Consider the following 21497-nt stretch of genomic DNA (forward strand, 5'->3'; position numbering starts at 1 on the left):
CTTAACCGAAAACCAGGTGTCTTCCGTGGCCGGCGCGCGTACTGTAACTCGTTCTCCACCCACCTTTGGACGGGGCGAGGTAAGCAACGGTCCTGGAACCTGTTCCGAACCGTTTGAGAGTCTCTGCCCTACCTTGTCCCGTCGTCCATCCACCTTCGTCCCCTCTCGCCTCCACGACTCCCTTCCCTCCCGTGCCACCGCCCCCGCCACCGCCCCTTTTCACCTCGCTTTTCTCTCTTTTTCTCCTCGCCTCTCGCCTACTCTCCCTCCTCGTCCCACCTTCGGGGATTCACGTTCGCCAGCCGGCGTAATATCACGCACATCATCGTCACGGCGATGCTGTGTACGCGTGCTCGAGCCTGGAATCGAGGGACCAACGAAGACATTCTCTTCTCGGACGAGCAGGAACGAAACGTGCGCGTATGCATCTCGAGAGACGTTTCTCTCTCTCTCTCTCTCTCTCTCTCTCTTCGTGGAAAGATAGCGCGGAACGAAGAGGAGAGGAGAACGTGGAGGAAGAATGGAAAGAGGGAATAGCACGTTTGGAAGAGGAGGGAAGGGAGAGAAGGAAGCGAGGAGAAGGGAGAAGGCGCTGGCAATCAGGGCGAATGGGGTACGGCACACGCCACACGCCATCATAATGGAATAATGAGGCAAAGACGATAGCAATCGCGCAAAGGCTCCTTTTCCGCGCGACACGTCCGTGTCTTGGCGCGTTGATGCGCGCGCGCGACCGCGCGCACGAGCTCTCTGGAACGTGGTGGACGAATTGAGCGAATCAGAGCCACATCCGATGAGGTCACTTCGCCTCTCGTCGGCCGCTGCAGGACCGCGATTCTCGTCCCTTGTCCTCCTTTTCTCTCTCCCTCTCTCTCTCTCTCTCTCTCTCTCGTTTTCTCTCGTTTCGTTTATCCACTTTTTATTTCTTCCATTGTTCCAAGGTGTCCGGTTAAATATCGTTTAACTTTTCGTCCCCGATATAAGAATGGTGGAGGGGAAAAGGCGGACGTGTTCGAAGGCGCGAGAAAAGAGGAGAACGAAGGATAGGATCTCGATGAAGAGATTTCTAATGACTGTGATAACGAGGAGGCGAGCGATAACGAGCCGAACGATAGCTACGAGAGCTCCGTGGAGGAGGGCGACCACGGTCGCACAGGGAGGTGGAATCTCGAAGGAAGAGAGGAGAGGTAACGTCAGAAGAAGTAAAGAAGCCGTGGCACGTGACCCCCGAGACCGGCAGAGTCAACTCGCTCAAGTAGCCGGGCTCTGCCCTTTGACCCAACCGACAATTTCGAATTATGTCTCTCCGAGAGAGCGGATATACTCCCGTCAGGGACATCTTGGCCGGGAGATACCTATACTTCTATGCTCCGTCCTGCGAGGAAACATCGATCAACGCGTGTATATATATATATATACACAAGATTTTATAAAACATTTTTATTTCTCCCGAATATTCACCGAATATTATAATCGGTGTTAATTAATATCATCGAAATATATATATATATATACAATTAAACTGAACTAATTTCCAAATTTAAAGACGCGCGTAGAGCACGCACGAGGTGGGCAGAAAATGGCTCGTGCCATTCGACGGAGAATCTCTGGAGTTCGCGATATGCGCAGTTGTTCTTCCCTGAGGAAGACAAATGATCCACTCGGACGCGAGACAGTTAGCGTATCCGCGGGGAGGCTTGAACGTCGTCGGCGTAGGAGAGGAAGAAGAAGAGAGGAAGAGGAGAGGAGAAGAATACGAGGAGGAGGAAGAAGAAGAAGAAGAAGAAGAAGAAGAAGAAGAGTCTCGGTTTCTCCTCCTCTCCCTTCCTCCTCCTGTCGAGAAGATGAGCGCGCGCCTTCGGGCAGGCGGACTCGTTCGCTTGATCCCGTGCCATTACGATATTAATGTAATGCCGCTAAAAAGGTGTGTTTGCTCGGTTAGGGGGGGAGGGAGAGAGGCAAGAGCCGAGGCGAGGATCGAGCCCACGTAGGATAGTCTCGCCAGATATGGCGTGTGCCTGTGCCGCGGCCACCACCACTGTTATCGTCGTCGCCACCATCGCCCTCGTCGCAACCGTCGTCATCCTCCTCTTTGCTCGTTTGCTCCGCGGCTCTACATACCCCTGCCGGTTTAAGGAGAAGAACGATTAGAGAGGAGCCACGGCCACGAAACGGGACCCTGAATTCAACCATCTCTTTTTTTCTTCTCGCCTCGCTCAATTTGGTTCTCGCTTACGTATATATATATATATATATACATATATTTAAAACCTTGGTATTCTCGATCGCATCACGCTCTCCGTATCTCTCAATTATCTATTCTCTTCGAGCGTGTTCTTGTTTCTTTTCGTTGCAACGGAAAAAAGCTTCGCGTCGAAACAACGCCGCGAAGAATCTTGTATTCGTTTAAAAATCGTACGCCCGAGGGTATACCGGTTAATGGAGAACTCGGGGTGAAGAGAAAGAGAGAGAAAGGGAGAGAGAGAGGGGGAGGTAGAAAAATGTTGCACACGAGTAATCGAAGACCGAGAAATTATAGTGTCGGGTGTCCGGTGTTGCTCGCCACTCGTGGAAATCATTATCGTCGAATTTACGATTCTTTAAACGGTCGATCAGGTGAGAGACTACTCCCCCTCTCCTCCCTCGACCCCGTTTCAGTTTTCATCCTCTCGGCGAGCCGCGATACGACCGTTTGAATTTCCGCCCCGCCGGAGGAGGAGGAGACTCGTCGTCCTCCTCTCTCTCTCTTTCTCTCTCCCTCCCTCGTCTTTCTTCCTTTCCTTTCCTTTCCTTCTTTCGTTCAGTCACGGTCGCTCGCGACCTCGTATCTTTATTCGGTCATGGAGGCAACGGCAGCCTCCTATCCGTTCGCGCACTCCGAGGACGATCCGGGCGGAGAGAATGCGACGTGTTCGATCGCCGATCGATCCTTCGAGACCTTGGGCTTAAGGGAAGTCGCAACCCTTTCTAGCTAGAGGGTATACACGCGTTGGAATAGTCGTTTTGACATAATTGCAAAAACTGGACTGACCTGTTTCCATACCTCTATGCTCGCTTGAGGACATCTTCTGCGCCTCTTATCTTTAGAGCATCGCGTGCAACTCCGCGGAGCGTCGATGATAAAATTGTCGCGACGTTGGGGAACGAGGGACGGGGGGAAGAAGGAGGAGAGGGGAGGGAGAGAGAAAGAGACGAGGAGATCAAGATCGAATCGTATCGAACGGTGCGTTCCAGCAAGCTAACGAAGAACGTCGTTAGGTTTTACAGTTGCGTAAAATCCTCCTCGTAGCTCACCTTTCCCTGGGAGGATCCTGCGCTTTTTTAAATTTAACAGGATCGATCGAAGAATAGGATCCTTTTAGGGGGGGTGGGGGGTCGTTTTATGGAAAGTTCGAAAAGATACGTATCTCCTTCCTTTTCGTTCTATTCGATTCGCAATTGGAATTTCGCAATTTTACGCAATCGTGGTTCCAGTTCTTTCTTTCTTTTCCTTTTTTTTTTCGATCTCGACGATCCTCGATGGATGAAACGAGGATCGCTTAATTTCGAACGGTCTATCGAACAAAGAGAGTAAAAAACTTCCAACTTGTTTCCAGCTTCTACCAGCTTACTTTTCCCTCTCTCTCTCTTTTTCTCTCTCTCTCTTGCGGTTTCTCCCCCGTAGACGGAGAGAGGATCGCGCTCTGCCTTTCAAACGCGTGATACGCGTGACGCGCTTCTGGCACGCGTCGAAACCTGCACTTAACTAACTACTCGTGCCCCTAATATTACGCGGCCGCCAACGTGGATATTTATCCTTCGCGCGGATAAGGATAACGCGCAATACGCGATCGCCTTTATTTACAGAGAGAGAGAGAGAGAGAGGAATAAATTTTCGATGAATCCGTCATCGATGGACTCGAAATTTTGACGAGGATCTGATCCATCGACGACCACCAAAAGGAAACCAAATAAACTGTACGTTTCCAACGGAATGCAAAAACTGTAAGGTTGTTTGTGAAAAAAGAAGAAAAAGCGAGAAATCGTTTCGTAAGAATCCTCTTATCGGATTGGAAAGAGGAAGGGTACATAGGAGAGGAGAATCGAAGGGGAGGCAGGCAGGAGCGCGGGGGCAGCGTGTTTACGGTAAAAGTCATCCAACCCGGGAGAGTATCGACCTCAACCTTCTAGCGTTCTCCTCGCGCGGTCGAGCGCCCCTCCTCTCCCCGGGCGCTCCAATTTCAAGGTCGGGACACGCGGTGATGTCCCGGGCCGAAAATTTCCGCGGACTTCCGGCGTCGAAATCGGTCGGACGAGATCGGTGTTTCGAGCGAACGAGTCGAAAGTGAGCCGGGATGATAGGGCGAATAGGCGAAGAGGAGGAGGAGGAGGAGGAGGAAGAAGAAGACGAAGGAAAGAAAGAAGGAAGGGAGAGAAGGAGGAAAGAGAGACGCGGTGTGTGGGGGTGCGCCCACGCCAGTGACGTCACCCGGCGAACGTTGGCAGCGACGAAGCGCGTTGGTGTTGAAGCGAGCGAGGTGAGGGCGAGAAAGAGGGAAGAGCGCGGAAGGAAGAAGGAGAGGCGCGTGGAGGAAGGGAAGGATCGCGCGAGAGGAGCAGCAGGAGGACGAAAGAGGTGGCGCGGGGGAGAGAGAGAGAGAGGGGCGGATGGAAGACGGGGGAGAAGGAAGGAAGAAGCACGCGAGGAGACAAGTCGAAGCGGGAGGATCGCGAGAAGTGGACGAGAGAGAGAGAGAGAGAGAGAGGGACGACGGCGTGGTGTCGCGATGGAGGGCGAGGCGAGGCGAGGCGGGGGAGGAGGGAGCAAGGGCGGGGGAAAGGAATGAATGGAAATCGCGGAGAGACACGCGGGAGAGACGGATGATTCTAAAGAAGCGGAGGAGACGAGGACGGTGCGTGCGTTGCCGTGCGCGTTCGTGCGAAGAAGGAAGAAGGAGAGAGAGAGAGAGAGAGAGAGAGAGAGAGAGGAGGAGGGAGGATGATCAGGGCGTCTGGAGGAAAGAGAGTGGGCGAAGGGAGGGGAGGCTGGCGAGGTATAGGTGAGAGCGGCGCGAACAGTATCGGGAGTATGCACGGGGTGATGTCGACGACACGTGACGCCGGCGAATCTCGTCTCGCCGGTCGCGAGTATCGCGCCACCGTCACCGCCACCCGCAGCAACACCACCAGCAGCCACCAGCAGCCTTCTCGCGCGCTCTCTCCGCGCGCGCGAGCGCTCTCTCCAGGCGACCGACCGCGCGAGCCGCTCTTTATTAGTCTACCGCGGACCATCGCGAACCCCTTTGGCTGCCTCGCCGGCTCCACGCCGGACCAAACCGTTTCCCGACCTTCCTCCTAAACTCGGTCGTCGCCCGACCCCGCCGATCCTTCTAAAAGGGGGAGAGAAAAAAAAGAAAAAAAAAAAAAAAGAAAAACGGGGATCGAAGGAAGCGCGAGGCCGCCAGGGAAGCAGAGTTGGCCACTCCGCGCGGATCCACACGGAGCGGAAAACGGTTGGGGAGCGAGAGAGGGGAAGAGAGAGGGAAAGAGAGAGAGAGAGAGCGGGCGGGCGGCGGCAGGCCGTGTCGCGCGAGAGGAAGGGAGAGGCGAGTCGGAGTGTGGAAGAAGAAGAAGAAGAAGAAGAGGAGGAGAAGGAGAGGACGGACAGAGCGAGAAAGAGCAGGATCCTCCAGTGATACGATACCGGGCAGCACGCGCGCCGGTACGTCGGTTTTATCGGGCGCAAACTACGACGAAGCGAACCTTCGACTTCCGAGCGAAGCGCGCGATTTCGATTTCGCTCCGCTGTGACAAATCCGTCTCTCTTTTTTTTCTCTCTTCGCTCCATATCTGGATATATCTAGCTGGATATATACACGGAGAATCGAATCGGAGAACGAGAATTCTATCTCGCGTCTCGGGCGGCTACCAAGTTTTTGGGATCAACGAGCACGCTTTGCCAACGCTTTGTTCGCGGAAACAGATTTCTCCCGACACTTTCTTCCTTCGCTCGGTTGTGTTACATCTTCTCCAAGAGAAATTTGATCCACCGCGCTTTCTATCTGCCGTCCAAAGGAAAATCAAAAAATAATATATAAATATCTTTGGAAGATCGTTCGTGAAAATCTCCCCTTATCTCGCCCTTTCCCCTCCCCTCGAAGTGGAAACGAAAATATCGTGGAACCTAGTGCGGATTTCTTGGACGCGAGGACCTGTCCAACGCTACCACCGACGCGAGTGTCATCGTATCGTTACAGCCCGAAGGAACTGATCGATCGCGACAGTGGTTCTATATATCGTCCACTTCCGTACCACCTCTTCCTTCTTCGCCAAACCGTTTTTCCGTTTCCCTTGTTCCCTTGTTGCTCGTCCATCGCGTGAACACTCTCTCTGTTCGACGTGTGACGCGTCGTGACATGTGCGATAGTCTGCGAGCCTCCGCCTCGTTATCGCGCTCCTTTTCCTCGTCCTCCCGCGTATCGTCCTCGTCGTCGTCGTCGTCGTCGTCGTCGTCGTCGAGGAAAGCGAAAGAGTATCGGGTGGCCGCGCGCTCGCGGAAAGAAGGAAAGAGGAGCACGTGGACGACTGGCACCGCGACGAGGGCCGGCGGCGCGACAGGTTGAAAAGATGCTGGCACTGGCGATGCGCCGCGAACACACGACCGGGCGCAGCAATTACGAGCCCGCGAATCCGCTCGCGGGTTTCGACCACTTGCAGCACAACAGCGGGAACCCGTTCGCTGTTGTGCCCTCGTCGTCGGAGGGCAGGCTGCGAGAAACCGGCCCTGAGCCCGACGGCGAGTTGCAGGAATTCGTGGACATCGCTCAGGTACAGCAGCTTCTGCAGCAGCAGCAGCACCAACAACAACAACAACAACAACAGCACCAGCAACAACAGCAGCAGCACCAACAACAACAGCAGCAAGCGCAACAACAGCATCACCACCATCATCATCAGCAACAGGTGGCGGCCGCCGCGGCTGCGTCCTGCATCTGGGGAGCGGTTTACCCGCCGCCGCCGCCCGCGCTCGGATACCATCATCACCATCACCACCATCACCATCCACCGCCACCACCCTCAGGTAACGTTGCCTCGATCGTTCAACGCCTCGCGATCGTTTCTCCACATTTGGCTCGCGTGCAAGAGGTTCCAAGAGGTGTCTCGTCTCGATACGTGCAGCCCACCTTGATTTGTCGCCCCTGATTTCTCCGACCCGCGACACGGCTCGCCTCTCTTATCGGCCGGACGGGATTTCTTTATGGGTTGCGAACGTGACGATCTATAAGCGCGTGCGGCCACGCTTTTTCCCTCGGATCGGATACGCTGACCGATTCTCGGCGCTGGCCAGCTCGTGGCCGGCTACCGGTATTGGCGCTCGATCTAAACACTCGGTGATAATCGATCTTTACGAGCGACACATCGAAACCTGTATTTCAAGACCGGCTATTAAGTTTCTTGTCACCGCGCCGGCTCGGCCAGCCCTCCCGGCTATATCGCGCCGCGACGTCAACGCGATGTTGGCCGCGAAACGTTCGTTCCTAACGTGGGTCCCGGCTCAGATCCTGTCCCGATTGCATATCCTTCGATTCTCGCCTGAAATATTCCCTTCGAATTCTCTCCGCAACGCTTATCGTTTCGAGACCTCGCTCGCGAGTTCGGCCCTCGTGTGGGCAACCGACACTTGAAATTCGTCTTTGTATTTTCTTCGATCGTTTTGTCTCTCCCCCTTTGTCTTGACGTTTTCCACAGAACGAAAGAGAAGGATTTTTTTTTTTTTTTTTTTTGAAATACGTACAAACAAGAATTCGTTGTAATGTAACTAAGAGCAAAAAGTCGTTTTTATCGCGGACCATTTCTCTCTTTTCTCTTTCTTTAATTCGACGAAGACAACCTCTCGAAACCTTTCACGCGATTTTATCAATGTTACATTTATCGATACTCCTCGCTTAAAGTTAATCCTGAATAACCTAACGTTTCTAAAGAGTGCAAAGTTTTATCTTTATTCCCGTTCGCGGACAAACAGGATAAATGATAAAACTCAGATGCGTTTCTCGAACGTTGGATAGAACGGTTACGCAGATTTCTTCCAGCAACGACGACCATTAGATATAACGTAGATTTGAAGCACGGGCCAACAGCTTTTCGCTTGCTGCAACTCGCTCGCTGCGTCGTTGCTTCGCTTGCCTACGCTTCGCTTTTTTTTGTCGTTCTACCTTGGTGATGGACGCCTCCTGCGATTCGTTCGTTCGACGCGGGGAATGGAAGAAGAAAAAGAAAGGAAACGAGCGTATATCGACGAAAAATAGGAGGAGAGCGGGCGAACGATCAACGCGATCTTGCCGTCGGAACGCGAACAGCCCGTCTGTGCCCCGTTCTCGCTGCCTTATTACTCGTCGGATCGGAAATCCTTTCGAATCTGATAAAAATTTTAAAAGATCACCGACTATCCTGTTAATTGTTATTTTATCGCTCGCGAATAACACAGCGAGATTGTTGGCGAGCGGAATGGCATTTCTTATAGCGCAGATAACATTAACGATAACCGTTGATTAATTGCGAGACTATTAACTCTTCGATCGTTGCTCCCCCATTGTTTGCAAACTGTGAATATATATATACCGTGTTCTAATTTTACCATGTTACACTTCGATAAAATAAGCGCGTTTAACGTGCGTTGTACACTTTTTTTTCTCATCGTTGAAAAAGATGACAGATCGATTCGAATGAAAATTTCGTTTCATTTTCACGCGAAGTTATTTTTAATATAAACGGAACAAAGTAGATGGTGTATAAATGGTGTGCACGTAGCCACGATAGAAGAAGGATAAGAATATTCGATATGTTGTAGTAGTTTAAACGCACAGGGTTTAAACTATTGCGATTATCCGAGAGGAGAATTTAGACGTCGGTTGAGGCATTTATAAAAGGTTCAAAGGTTTAGGTGTATTGCGCTAGCGATTGCGTACACGAATTAGGGAGGGCTGGCGCGAAAAGAGGTCAGGCAACGCGGTCTTCGACGCGTCATAATGTCATTAAGGATCCCCCGACCGTGACGATTAATGAAATAGAGCTCGATCCTCAGTGGCGTAAAAATCGAGTCTTTGAGAGACAATGGATACGGAGAAACGATATATCGAAAGTGTAGGAGGGAATAATTTACCTTTTCGATTCGAATACCTTTTGATTTTTACCTTTCGATGAATTTTCTTCGACTCGCTCGTTTCGATTCTTCCTCGAAGGAATTTCCGAGGGAAATCGATAGAAAAAAAATAAAGCGCAAGGATGAAGCGTGTTTCGAAGAGGCGATTCGAGAGGATGGCGGGGCTTATGAGCGCCTCGAATTCGTACGAAAAGAAAGATTAGAAGCCGGGGACGATCCCCCTCCGAGAGAGAAGAACGGTTGCGGACCACGCCTAATCTTTCCCTCCCTGCGCGGTAAATGGAATTATTCCTCTCCCTGCTCGAACAGCTTTTGGTGCAACACCTATCATCCTTTTTATTCCAATCTTAAACTCCTTTAAATTCTTCCCTCGACCTTAACTTTCCACCTCTCTTACTTTTTCTCCAGGAAAGCGAAGAACTCGAACAGGTGGTTTAAGAGAAAAGATCGCATGGCTTTCGACCCCTCGTTCGTACTCGTGTAAAATCGGCGCATCGCGTCGAAAAGCGAACAACACGGCATTTTCGGTGATGACCAGTCGAGAATTGCTCGCGGCATGGAATTTACCTGCGCAACGGCACGAGTTCATACGAAATTGTACGATTGATTTCATTCAACTTTTGCCATTGTTACGAGCGCTAATCAGACATTGCAACACGAGCGCTCCTCTAACAATAAGAGAGAGAGAGAGATACAAAGCTCTCGTTGGAGAGACAAGTCGTTCTCCATTCTCGTAGGGATAAATTCCTAAAGTTTTCAGGTCGAGGAGTTGGATGGAGGCGATTCCATCATTGCCATTCACAATTTCCCGGCGAGAGTTCGCTTCCAAGCAGGTAGCCAATGATGTGTGTGTGTGGAGGGGTTCCTTTTTTTCTTTTTCTTTATTTCCCTTGGATCGTGGCAGGAGCGGGGCAGGACGAGCGGGCAGCAGCTTTCATAGATCATTGTTTAAAGTGTCGTGGCTTTGTATGGTAACGCGGAGTAAATCGTACGTACACTCCTGACATTTCGTTATTATTGTACGACCCGTAAGACAGGAAATCGTACATCATGCACGAACCTACGGTGGGCGGGTAAAAGGGAACGAGTCACCTTCTTCTCTTCGAGCGTTCGGCTCATTGGCGTTCCGCGCGATCTTAAGTGTTTATACGCCCTCCGTCTTTTCCCTCTTCCCTCCTTCTCTCCAACATTTTTCACCGCTTCTCTCTCTCTCTCTCTGTTCGCGAAAAACGTTTACGCGACGCGATATCAATCAATCAAAGAGGAGAAACAGGTCGGGGAAAGAAGAGATTCGTGGAGGAAGAGGATCTTCGAGGAGGAAATCAGATCTGAATTTTTCAAATTTTAAATTCCAATTTTCGCGACGCGACATTCGAAATTAATCGAAATTATGAGAGAAGATTCAAGCGATTGAACCCTTTAAATAAACGTTCCTCCCTTCCTCTTCAACGCTCGCTCTGTTAATCAATCGGAATGGCCGTCCTTAGACCTTAACGAAACGGTAGAATTTCTCCAACACCCACACCCCATTTCCCTCATCTACCGTGCGCGAAATGACCAACCGTCTGTCGAGCTGCATTCCACGCTCGTTCCGTCTCTGACCCATATACATCCGCGGACGACAACGAACTCTCGTCGTCGAGAATCTACACTTCTTTTTCTCGACGTTGTCAAACGGATCGGATATTTTAACTCGATCAGACCGGTCACAAATTCGTTCGAGCCAAACGTTTTCTCCCCCGTTTGCCAAATTTTCAAAGGGGGATTCTTCCTTTCTTCTCCGCGGACGGAGTTCTCTTTACGTAACGCGGCGCGATTTCCATGCCTCGCCACCCACGTTTCCATAAGCCTCGAGATTCGACGAGATTGATTTCATTCCAGAGAGTTTGAGTTAATTTGGAGCATCGTCCCGAGTGAGTATCCGCTCGAAGAAAGGAATTCTTTGTAAAATTTAAAAAGAAATTCGCTCTCCAAAATCGTCCGCGTTGAATTTCTATGCTCGCTTGATTCGAACAATTTTGTAAACGTTTGTAAAACGTCGATGGTCGACGTTTGGTTGTCTTGTGAAATTTTACGTGCGAAATAATACTGGATGATGCAATGCAAACGTGGAACAGCTTCGAAGAGGAATTCGCGGAAACCGCGACGATAAGTTGTAACGTCACCTCGATCGTCGATCCGTTTGATATGTTAAGCGGGAAAAAAACGCGAGAGATCATCTCGAGACGAGAGAACGACGTCATCGATAACGACAATCGCGATTAAAAGTATGATAATAATAATAACCTGCCGTCTATTTATCAAATTTACGTGTACGTGTACGTCATTGCATTCGAATATACTTCCTCATCGCTCTCTAATTCGATATTTCGAATGTGACGCTTATATTTGCTGTCGTGAGTCATCGGATCGTTTGGCCTCGAAGCCAAACGCCTTTATATCCGGCGTTCGGCTTTTCCAAAAAAAGTTTTTCCATCTCTCGAGTTTGCCTAATTCGCGTCGCTTTGCTTCTTTATAGCCGGCGATAAACCGTGTACTTGAAAATTCTTCTCCCTCCCCTGTCGCATATAAGCGCGTAATAATGCGGGTCTTTCTTTCCTTTTTTTTTTTTTCTTTCTTTCTGCGCCTCTAAACAACCCATTCGTCACACTTGGCCCGCGTTCCAACGAGGTGGACCGCCGCTGCCAAAATCATTGCTGCCCGTCATAGATGATGGTGCAACGTCACAAAGTTGGACCGTTGGTGAGTGTCGTCGAATAGTCTGAATCATTGGACGGGAATAAACGGCGCAGTTTTCGCGGTTTAATTTCTCGCCGCGGTTATAAGAACGTTATCCGGATAAATAACGGCGGATGCCATTCGGATGAGGCTGGGATATTACGAGATTGAGAATTTCACGAATTTGACCCTGTGATATTTTACCCCGTGCAACTTTCTCGATGAAAATGCAAATTTCGCTCGATCTCGAGCGAAGTATTCCTTCCTTGTGTTGTTGTTGTTGTTGTGTGCGTTGTTTCGCACACGTTGGTTCGACACGGCTAGATATCGCATCGATATAATATCCGTAAACGGAGAGATCGTGGCGTGGGTTATAATCTTATGATCGAGGAAAAAAAAATTTCTCAATTATTCCAATCGAATGTTGGGTGTAATCTCGATGAAATCGCCACAGATTCCCGAGATATCTCTTTTCGATCGGATATTTCGAACGATATATCATATATTTATTGAAAAGGAAAAAAGAGAGAGAGAGAGAGAGAGAGAGGATCGTAAACGCTATTGATCGTCGTCGAGTGGATGATAACTCGGCCACACTCGTGGATATCGACCAATTCCAAGTTTCGAAGAAGAAATTCGTTTCGACGAGACACACGTTGGACACGTACGACGACTCGGCCTGTTGGCTTCTTACTCGCGCGCGGGTACCAGAAGAGAAAGAAGCTGCGTTAATAATCGGAATTGAAACGACGAAACACGATTCTCCGCGCATAAACTCCGCGGGAGAAGGTTGGCCGGCGGTAAACGCGATTCGTCACTCTCGTCTGCCGTCGAAGTCGTCGCTCGTCGACTCGTTACCGGATGTCTTAATAAACAATGCTAACGATTTCCCGCTGGATTACACGCCGTGGTCCATTTGCCACGTACGTTGCACGAATTCGTGACAATTCGTCTCGACGCTTTTTTCACGCTTTTTTCAAAAAAAAAAAAAGACAAAAGAAAATAGATATCGGATTCTCTTTTCTTCTTCTTTTTTTTTTAAGTCAATTGGAACGAAATGCGAGTCTGCAACGTGAAAGTGGAAGCAACGTTGCGTCTGTATCTTTGACACTTTTTTCAAAAAAGATATCGAACGTCGATTCTCTTTCTTTCCTTTTTTTTTTTTTTTTTTTTTTAATTAATCGGAACGAAATGGATCGATCGAATTATCAATGGGATTATGATAATTATAACCTCAACAACGCGAATCGTTGCAACGATGAAAGTGAAGCCGATTACATCTTTGACATTTTTTTCAAAAAAGATATCGAACGATTTTCTTTCTTCCTTTTTTTTTTTTAATTAATCGAAACGAATTAATCGATTGGCAATGAGATTCATAATTATAACGTCAACAACGCGAGTCGTTGCAACGATAAATCATAAAAGAATGGAAGCAACGTTGCATCTTTGACACTTTTTTCAAAAAGGATATCGAACGATTTTCTTTCTTCCTTTTTTTTTTTAATTAATCGAAACGAATTAATCGATTGGCAATGAGATTCATAATTATAACATCAACAACGCGAGTCGTTGCAACGATAAATCATAAAAGAATGGAAGCAACGTTGCATCTTTGACACTTTTTTCAAAAAGGATATCGATTCTTTTTCTTTCCTTTTTTTTTTTTTTTTTTTTTAATTAATCGGAATGGATCGATCGGCAATGGGATTGATAATTATAACCGGTCGCGTCAGCGTCGCGACGCGAGTCGTTGCAACGATGAACCGTGAAAGTGGAGGCAACGTTGCGCGTGCAACGTAATGACCCGTGGGTATTCAAGCTGGATCGCGTTATTCCCAGTTCCATCGCGGGTAAACCAATTTCCGCGAACCCGCCGCCAACTCCCGACAGGCGTTCCTCCGTTTTTTAATTTTCACGAGCTCGCCGCACGGAACGGCGCGAAGAGTCGGCCTGGGTCGGGGTTAATTAGAGCGGGACGGGTGAAACACGCGCGTTTAGCTGCCGATTCCACCGCCTCCCCACCCCTCCGACCGAGGTTAATTAATGAAATTTTTATCGCGCGTCGGGTGAAACGAGCGATGGCGACCGATGGAACGAACGAACGATTCTCTCGTTCCAGTCGCGAATTCTTTCTTTCTGAAAACTAAGCATAGTGCATAGTTCCACTCCCATATTATTTAACCGGATTCTTGTCATCCTTCCAGCAGTCGAACGCGAAAAATTCTGAAAGTAAAGTTTCTACTTACACGACGAGGACTTATACTTCCTCCTCCTCCTCCTCCGATTTTACTTTCCAAACGGATTTCGCGCGACAATATAAACCTTTCCACTCACTTTCAGAATGATCCATTCTCGATCGATGAAATATATATATATATATATATGCTCGAAACCGACTCTCGAATAATTCTCCTCTTCTCTAGCTCTTCTCCAGAGAATGCTCTTGCTCGTTCCTGTTTCCTTGATCCCTCCCTCTCTCCCTCCCTTCCTCCCACTTTCGATAATAACGGCGTAGAGTGGCGGATACGAATGATGATCGACGGCCGAGAGTTCGATTGCATAAATCCGGATTGTGCGCTTGCTTCGGTCGCGCATATTTCTTGCACGCGAAAAATCTTCACCGGTCGCGTCGTGTCGCGTCGTCGGTCAATGACACGGAGGATGCTGCTCGGACGGCGTTACGTGGTGGATCCGTGGTGAAAACGTCTCCCCCCCCCCCCCCGTCGGGGTGAGGAATCCGCTGAAAACGGGCGAGAAGAATGGGAGGAGGAGGAGGAGGAGGAGAGGTTCGTGGCGGTGGGCCGCGATGGGGATCGATTTTATATACGAAACACATTGTTATGCAAAAACGTTGGTGGGACGACGAGCGTGATTCCATCGTGCTGATCCCTGCCGAGGATGCATCGAAGGAAAGAAATAATTCCGCACTTTCTTCTCCGGATTTCGAAGAGTGTCCCCTCGCCTCCCCCTTCCAATCATTTCTCTTCGAATCGAGGTACATATATATAGGAGGGATCACGATGAAAAATTGTCTATCCATCCCGTTGTAAATTTTTTTATTCGCGTTGAATTTTAATATCACGAGAATCGACGAGACACGACGAATTTTTTCGCTCGACTTCCCTCCCAGATTTTCTCCGGAGAGAAATGTTGCTATCTCTGTATCGTAACGCAACACGTTTAAGATTTTTGTTATTAAAGATACCGAATTATAATAATATTTTATACAAGCGAATATAGAATAGAAAAGATGCGATACGAAAGATTTCAAAAATTCTACGATATTCTTGATATATAAAACTATATATATATATATATCATATTTCTTTCGAGAAAAACTTGGAAAAGAAACTTTTTTCCCGCGATAATTCCATGCATGGAGGGGAAGGCACGGAAGGGGGATGGTTTTACGGCGTGGTGAATGGGAGGGGGGTAATGCGGCGCGTAAACGCAAAAGTGCAAAAATAAGCCGGCACAATGTAAGTTGGACGTTATCGTCTATGAATGGTTTATAGAGCCGGGTTTCCTACGTCAGCATCGACCGATAACGGAGGAAAGCGTTCACACACATCGTCGTTGACGTCCAAGTGCACGGGCGAGACGTGGCGTTCCAGGGCGGGGAGGGAGGGAGGGGAGAAAGGGATGAATCGATAGCGGGTACAGAAATAGATACCCTGTGTCCGCCACAGTGTCCGGATACACCCCATCGATCCGGATCCGCTTCGCTCGAACCTTGCTTCGCGGCGAAATCGATAGTTTTCTTTTCTTCTCGCCAATTTCGCACGAACGCAAGATTTCGAGCAACGTTTGTCCGAGAAAAAAGAGTGGTAATCATTATTGAGAAAATTCGTATTTTATAAAACGTGTTAACACAATGCGATTTATAAAAGCTTCTATCCGTTCGACTTACTGTTGTGATTCTCGACTCTCGACGAGTTGTTCTCGAGAATTTTTCGTTCCGTTGAGAGCGAAAATTAATATTGGAGAGATACGTTCGACGTTCATCAAGAATTTATTAGAAAATTTAGCTTAGATTAGGTTTAATAGGTAGATGCAATTTTCTTTTTTTTTTTTTTTTTCTTACGTCGAAAATAGTTTTATTAAAAGAAAAAAAAAAAAGAAAAGGAGGATTGATTTTGAAAGCACAAATTTACGTAATGACTTTCGCCAACTTGTAACTTGTTGGTTTAAAAAGTTGAGTCGTTGAACTTTATTCTTTTCACTTTTTGTCGCATCGACGTTTAGAAATTTCTCCAACTCGTGTTTGCAATGGAGTTTGAAGGAGTTTCGCATTGGAGAATTCGCATTGGACGCGCGCGTGTAACTTGTTCGGAGCAGTCGGTGGTGAATAGGAATCGGCCGTTGGAAATAGTAGCGAGATTGACGTCCACGGCTGAATGTCACGGAGCGGTGACGAACCGCCGCTCGAAACAACGACCATTTCCAAGATAGCCGTCCCTATTACATACACTCAACGTGACGTAAACCTGGATTTTATTAACGTTATCGAAATCCATCCGCGTTTCCCGCTCTGCTCGTTTGTTGCCGGATTGGAGGGAAAAAAAAAAAAAAAAAAAAAGGGACAAAGGAACTCGTTAGGTCAGGGATCAGAAATAATCCCAGAGCAAGCCACGTGCCGTTGGTGTTGGTCGTTAGTCGAATTCTTTCGTCGGATGATTTGGAATCTGGCAATGGTATCCGTGTTACACCTTGCAACCCTTTCTACCAATGATATCGTAAAAATACAAGTTTATAATGGATATAAAGAAAAAAATAGACACAATCGTATTTTGTATATTTAAATTTTCTATTCAATGGAAGAATATCGATCGAGAGATCGATGAACGTACGAAATAACTAATAATACGAAATAAAGAAAAAAAGAAAAAGAAAAAAAGGAAAATTGCTTTTCAACCCTTGTAACGCAATCTACTAAATCGCATTCCATTCGATTTGTATTCCAAGCTTAGAATTTTGCTTTCCAAATTTGTTGATCGTTGATCTACGAGAATGAACGAGTTCCTTCTCTCCTTTTTCTTTTTCTTTTAAATAAATTCCATTCTATATAAAAAAAGAAAGAAAGAAAGAAAGAAAAAGAAAAAAAAAAGAAAAGAAGAAAGAGAAGCCGTAACGTCGAGGTAAACGTTTTCTCCCCTCCCCTCTTCTCCCGGTTTTATTTCAATTGCCGTTTGTTAGGGAGAGACGAGCCCGCTCACGTGGCGCTGCGAGGGAAACACGCGGCGGGAAAGAGCGAGCGAGATCGATAGGACACGGGTCAGAAATAGTCTCGGGACGATTGTGTGTGCCGTTGGATCGTCAGTCGAATTCCACCGACGGTACGCGCCTCGTCGATTGATGCTGCGCCTTCGGAAACGCGAGACCGGCTATTTAAACAGCGGACAATCCCCAAGATTGGCGTGCCGCGTCTCGTGGAGAACCCGACCTCTCCATGGAACAACCGTTTATCCACGATCGTGTAAATGGGGTGAACAGTGAACGGAACCCTACGTGGCTCGAGCCTACACCATCGCCGCTCCAGCGCGACGATTGATTCGCAGGTAACGTAACCGTATGAAAGAGAGAGAGAGAGAGAGAGAGAGAGAAAGAGAGTGAGATTCATCGATCGATCGTTCGGGCCTCGAGTCGCGTTGAACATTCGACGAACGCACGACGCGTTGCTCCTCGATGAACGAGCGTGGTAATCAATCGACGAGAATGGTGAAATTATCTTCGTCGTGGGTAAAAATTAATTTTACCCACCGTTGATGCGAATATATATATATAGCGAGTTTTATTTTTAGCTACGGAGTATTATTATCCACGTATCTAATTTCCAAGGGCCGCTAAGTTTAAGCAGGTTTGTAGTTAACCGGGTTTTTCGGGAAAATTCGAATTTGAAGCGAGGAAAAATGAAACGTAAATGCAAGAATTTTATTTTATTTAAAGGATATTTATATCTATGCGCGGGAATTTCGATTGAATTCGCGGGTGAATTCGCGCACCCTTTTCAACTTTCAGCCAACTCTCGCAGCCGACTCCCCTTCCAGTTCCACGCAACTCTACCATTTTAAACGGCTTATTTTTAAACGGCGTATTTTACATAAAGTATTTTCATCCAGCGTATCCTAGAGAGAGAGAGAGAGATTCGTATTTTTAGCGAGGTCCAATCTTTTCTTCTCCCCCTTTTTTTTTTTTTTTTTTTTTTTTTAAACCCGATGTTGACGTTATCACACGTTTTATTAATAATCGTTGATCGCGCGCCACGCTACACGATTTATATTTCGCGCGCCGACCCGCGATCCCCGCTTTTGTCGCCGATTGTTTATTAATAGTGGAGACGTACGCGGAAAAAAAAAAAAGAAAAAAGGAAAAGAGAAAAATAGCCAACGCTCGCGTAGGCTTTCCCTTCCCCTCGGACACCATCGATCGAAGCCATAGAGCAACTTTTAAACGTTCGTACTATCGGATATGTCCGAAAATATCCGCTCCGTCCGTAGTGGAAGCGTAGTCGAAACTTCGTTCGACTTTTAACATTCTGCGATCTTGACGCTCTCTAAAGGAAGAAGAGGGGGAGAGAGGGGGAGAGAAATGGTCGCGTTCGACGACAGGAACCCCCCTTGGGAAGGGGGGGGGGGGGAAGAGAGAGAATCGCGATAACGAGCGCGTCGATTCTTGGTTTTTTCCCTCCCTCCTCTCTCTCTCTCTCCCCCTGTTGGCTCATTGTAACGAGATTACGCATTAAAAGGTCGAGAAACGAGGAAGTATGATGTAAATTATCCGGGCGTGGAAACGCGCTCGGCTCTCGGCTCTCGATAGTAAATTCACCTCCACGCCTCCGCGACAGTAAATTTACAGGCTGGTTGGAAACATCAACTGTCACCGTTTTAAGAACTCGGCCGTGTAATATCCGTGTGCGTCCCTCGCGCGCTAATATCGCCCGTAAATACGCATTAAACGTATTATATCCGTTCAACGTTTCTCCGCTTTTATTAACGATCCTTCCCTATTGGACAATTATGTTAATTGGGCAGATTTTCTCGTTGTTTCTGTCCTCGTCGAACGCCGACGAGGATTTTCCATCGCGACTGGATGGAAAAACGACGTGCTCTCGCTCTCTCACGCCTGACCCATTTCCTGTAAATAGACGCGCCGAATCCGCGCGTTTTCTCGCGTGCTCTCTCTCTCTCTCTCTCTCTCATCGCTTCGTAAGGGAGAAAAAAAAAAAAAGAAGAGGAAAGAAACTGTCGATTCCTCGACCAAGTTGACGTGTCCAGCTACTTCTCTCTCTGTCTTGCCTCTCGCCTGTCCCTCCCCTGGTCGCGTGCAGCCCACGTAATTTCCTTAATGGGGCGGCGATTAAGACGAAAATCTCGATCCTCGTGCACGAGGCTAGGACGGTGGAGAGACGGTGATGGATAACGGAGGCAGCCGGCCGCGGGCAACGATTTTACGAGGGCCCTCGAATAGCCTGCGTTTTGTTTGATCGTCTAAAGTACTTGCCTCCTCCTCCTCCTTCTCTCCTCTTCCTCCTCCTCTCCTTTTCCTTTCTCCGCGATCGCGACCTTGCGATCGGTAGTTGTTACGTCACTGCGAATTTACGAGAAGGAAAAAAAGAAGAAGAAAAAAGTTGAACAAGTTTCGGGAAATCGTCGTCTCCTTTTCGAGCGGAGGATTAGTTCATCTGTCCCGCCGCCGGGTGAAGTCATCGTTATTTACCGGTGCGGGAGGGGAGAGTTTCGACGAGGAAAAAGAAAGGAGAAAAAGAGGCGTTATAAGTAATTGATAGAGGAGAGGCAAAAAAAAAAAAAAAAAAAGAAGAAAAAAAGAGAAAACGACGAACGATTGCTGGCAATAAGGACAAGGAGCGTGTTAATAACGGTCCGGAAACGAGCGACAAAGTGCGCGGAATCGTGAGCAAATGCGCGGCCTCGGCCGGAAACGATCGTTAATCGACGATCACCGCGCAAAGCATCGTGCCGCGCAAAAACGTGCGAAAGAATCTCGGCGTGACTCACCTCGCCGCAGAGGCGATGCCGAACCGCGAGCGGAACGGACTTAAAAGGACGCGAGGATCGTTAAATCGCTAATCGATCGATCGGTCGAACGAAGCGCCGAAAATTTCCGTTCCTCGCACGATCCTCCCGAAAACTCTGACCGACGATCGCCCTTCGATCGCGATCTTTTTTTCTCTCTCTCTTTTTCCAACGATAAAAAAAAAGTCGTTGCATAAAAAACGTTCTTACGGCAATAATTCTTAATGAAGCCTTCACACGCGTGATAAACGCCATTCACTCGGCCGGATGAAAAATCGATTCGACGTGTAACGAGCGTGCATACGGGGATAGAAGTTGCATTGACCAACAACTGCGGTGGACTTTTTATTATATCGTCGTTATTAATTTATCGGTAGACCTTGTTCCCTCTAAAAGTTCACCACGAAGATATATCTCTGTCACTTCCGAACAAGAAGAAGTAAAATCTGTTCGAATCTATTCAATTTCTTCGTTTCTTCTTTTCTTTCTTTTTTTTTTTTTTTTAATATCGATCGCTTTTAATCGTCGATCGTTTTTTTCCCTTTTATCGAGGTGTAAAAGCCATTCGTTTCTCTGAAACCGCAATGCATCGGGTAGAGTGCATCACGCACGACAAACGAAAACACGCTCGTCCCTAATTGCGTTCGGATGTGGGTTACAGACTACGACTTCTTCGATCCGTCGTCGTGGCGGTTCACTCTGGCTGGAGTAATCGGGGATTGAGTAATCGATACGAGCGTCTCGAATCAACAGCGAGAGGAAATGTTGTGAGATCCACGAGATTAACGCGCGTCTCCCTTTTTTTTTATCGTCGATTTAACCGGGGATCCTTCGTCGCCTCGAAGAATCGTCCATTCGAAACGACATAATGAACGATAATCGATATTCTTCCCAAGGTATCGCGTATTTTTTCCAATCAAAGAACGAAGAGTTATAACATGTCCGTCCCTAACAGTTTAACAGGCCGCCAGGGAAAATGGCGTTCGATTTTCGTCTGGCGTGGTTCGCCGTTTTTCGAGGAATAATTATTCAGGCCACCTGGCTCCGATTAGATGTTCAAGGTGTTTCTTCGCCTCTCTTTCTATCTGTTTTCGGTGATGGAATTTAACGGTTTGGCCGTTGCCAAATGTGCGGCACAAAGTGAATCACTTAGGTATATAAACCGATTGTTACGAAATCGCTGTGTTCGTTGCTCGAAATACTTAGATTCGACGCTGTTCTAACAAGTTGTTTAAACCGAGATCTCCACGATTGCCTCATACTCGAGTTTTCCCAACTTGAAATAACCCTATCCGCTTCTCTCTTTTTAATTACTCTTCCACTCCCATAAATAAAAGAATCGGAGAAAATTGCGCATCTCGATTCTCTCAGTTACACGTTCCTTCGACCGCAACCTGCTCTCGATCAAAGAATTGTAAAAATTCCGATCTTCGTTCCGAGCAATTGCCTCTTTTAAAATCCTCCAACGATCCGAGGGCGTTGATCCGCGCGGATGCGTGTCGATTTCGATCGAACATCTTGCTTCGTTCGCGAAACGATAGATTAAATAACGGGAGAAGGTAGGGTATTTGGGATCGGTCGGGAGGGAGTGTGCCAAAAATCGT

At 47.9% G+C, this 21497-nt stretch overlaps 1 protein-coding gene across 1 annotated transcript in view; it reads left to right on the forward strand.

The window, feature by feature from the left end:
• The first annotated feature begins 5670 nt into the window (after positions 1–5670).
• LOC100867367 (uncharacterized) overlaps positions 5671–21497 on the forward strand; it is a 32983-nt gene continuing 17156 nt past the window's right edge. The window contains exon 1 of the mRNA XM_012489705.3: positions 5671–7060. Coding sequence (XP_012345159.2) covers positions 6607–7060 — 454 coding nt within the window. The 5' untranslated portion in view covers positions 5671–6606. The remainder of the gene's footprint in view (positions 7061–21497) is intronic.

The sequence above is a fragment of the Apis florea genome, unplaced genomic scaffold (assembly GCF_048593485.1).
Source record: "Apis florea isolate Af1SG1 unplaced genomic scaffold, ASM4859348v1 contig_2272_pilon, whole genome shotgun sequence".
NCBI classification, from domain to species: domain Eukaryota; kingdom Metazoa; phylum Arthropoda; class Insecta; order Hymenoptera; family Apidae; genus Apis; species Apis florea.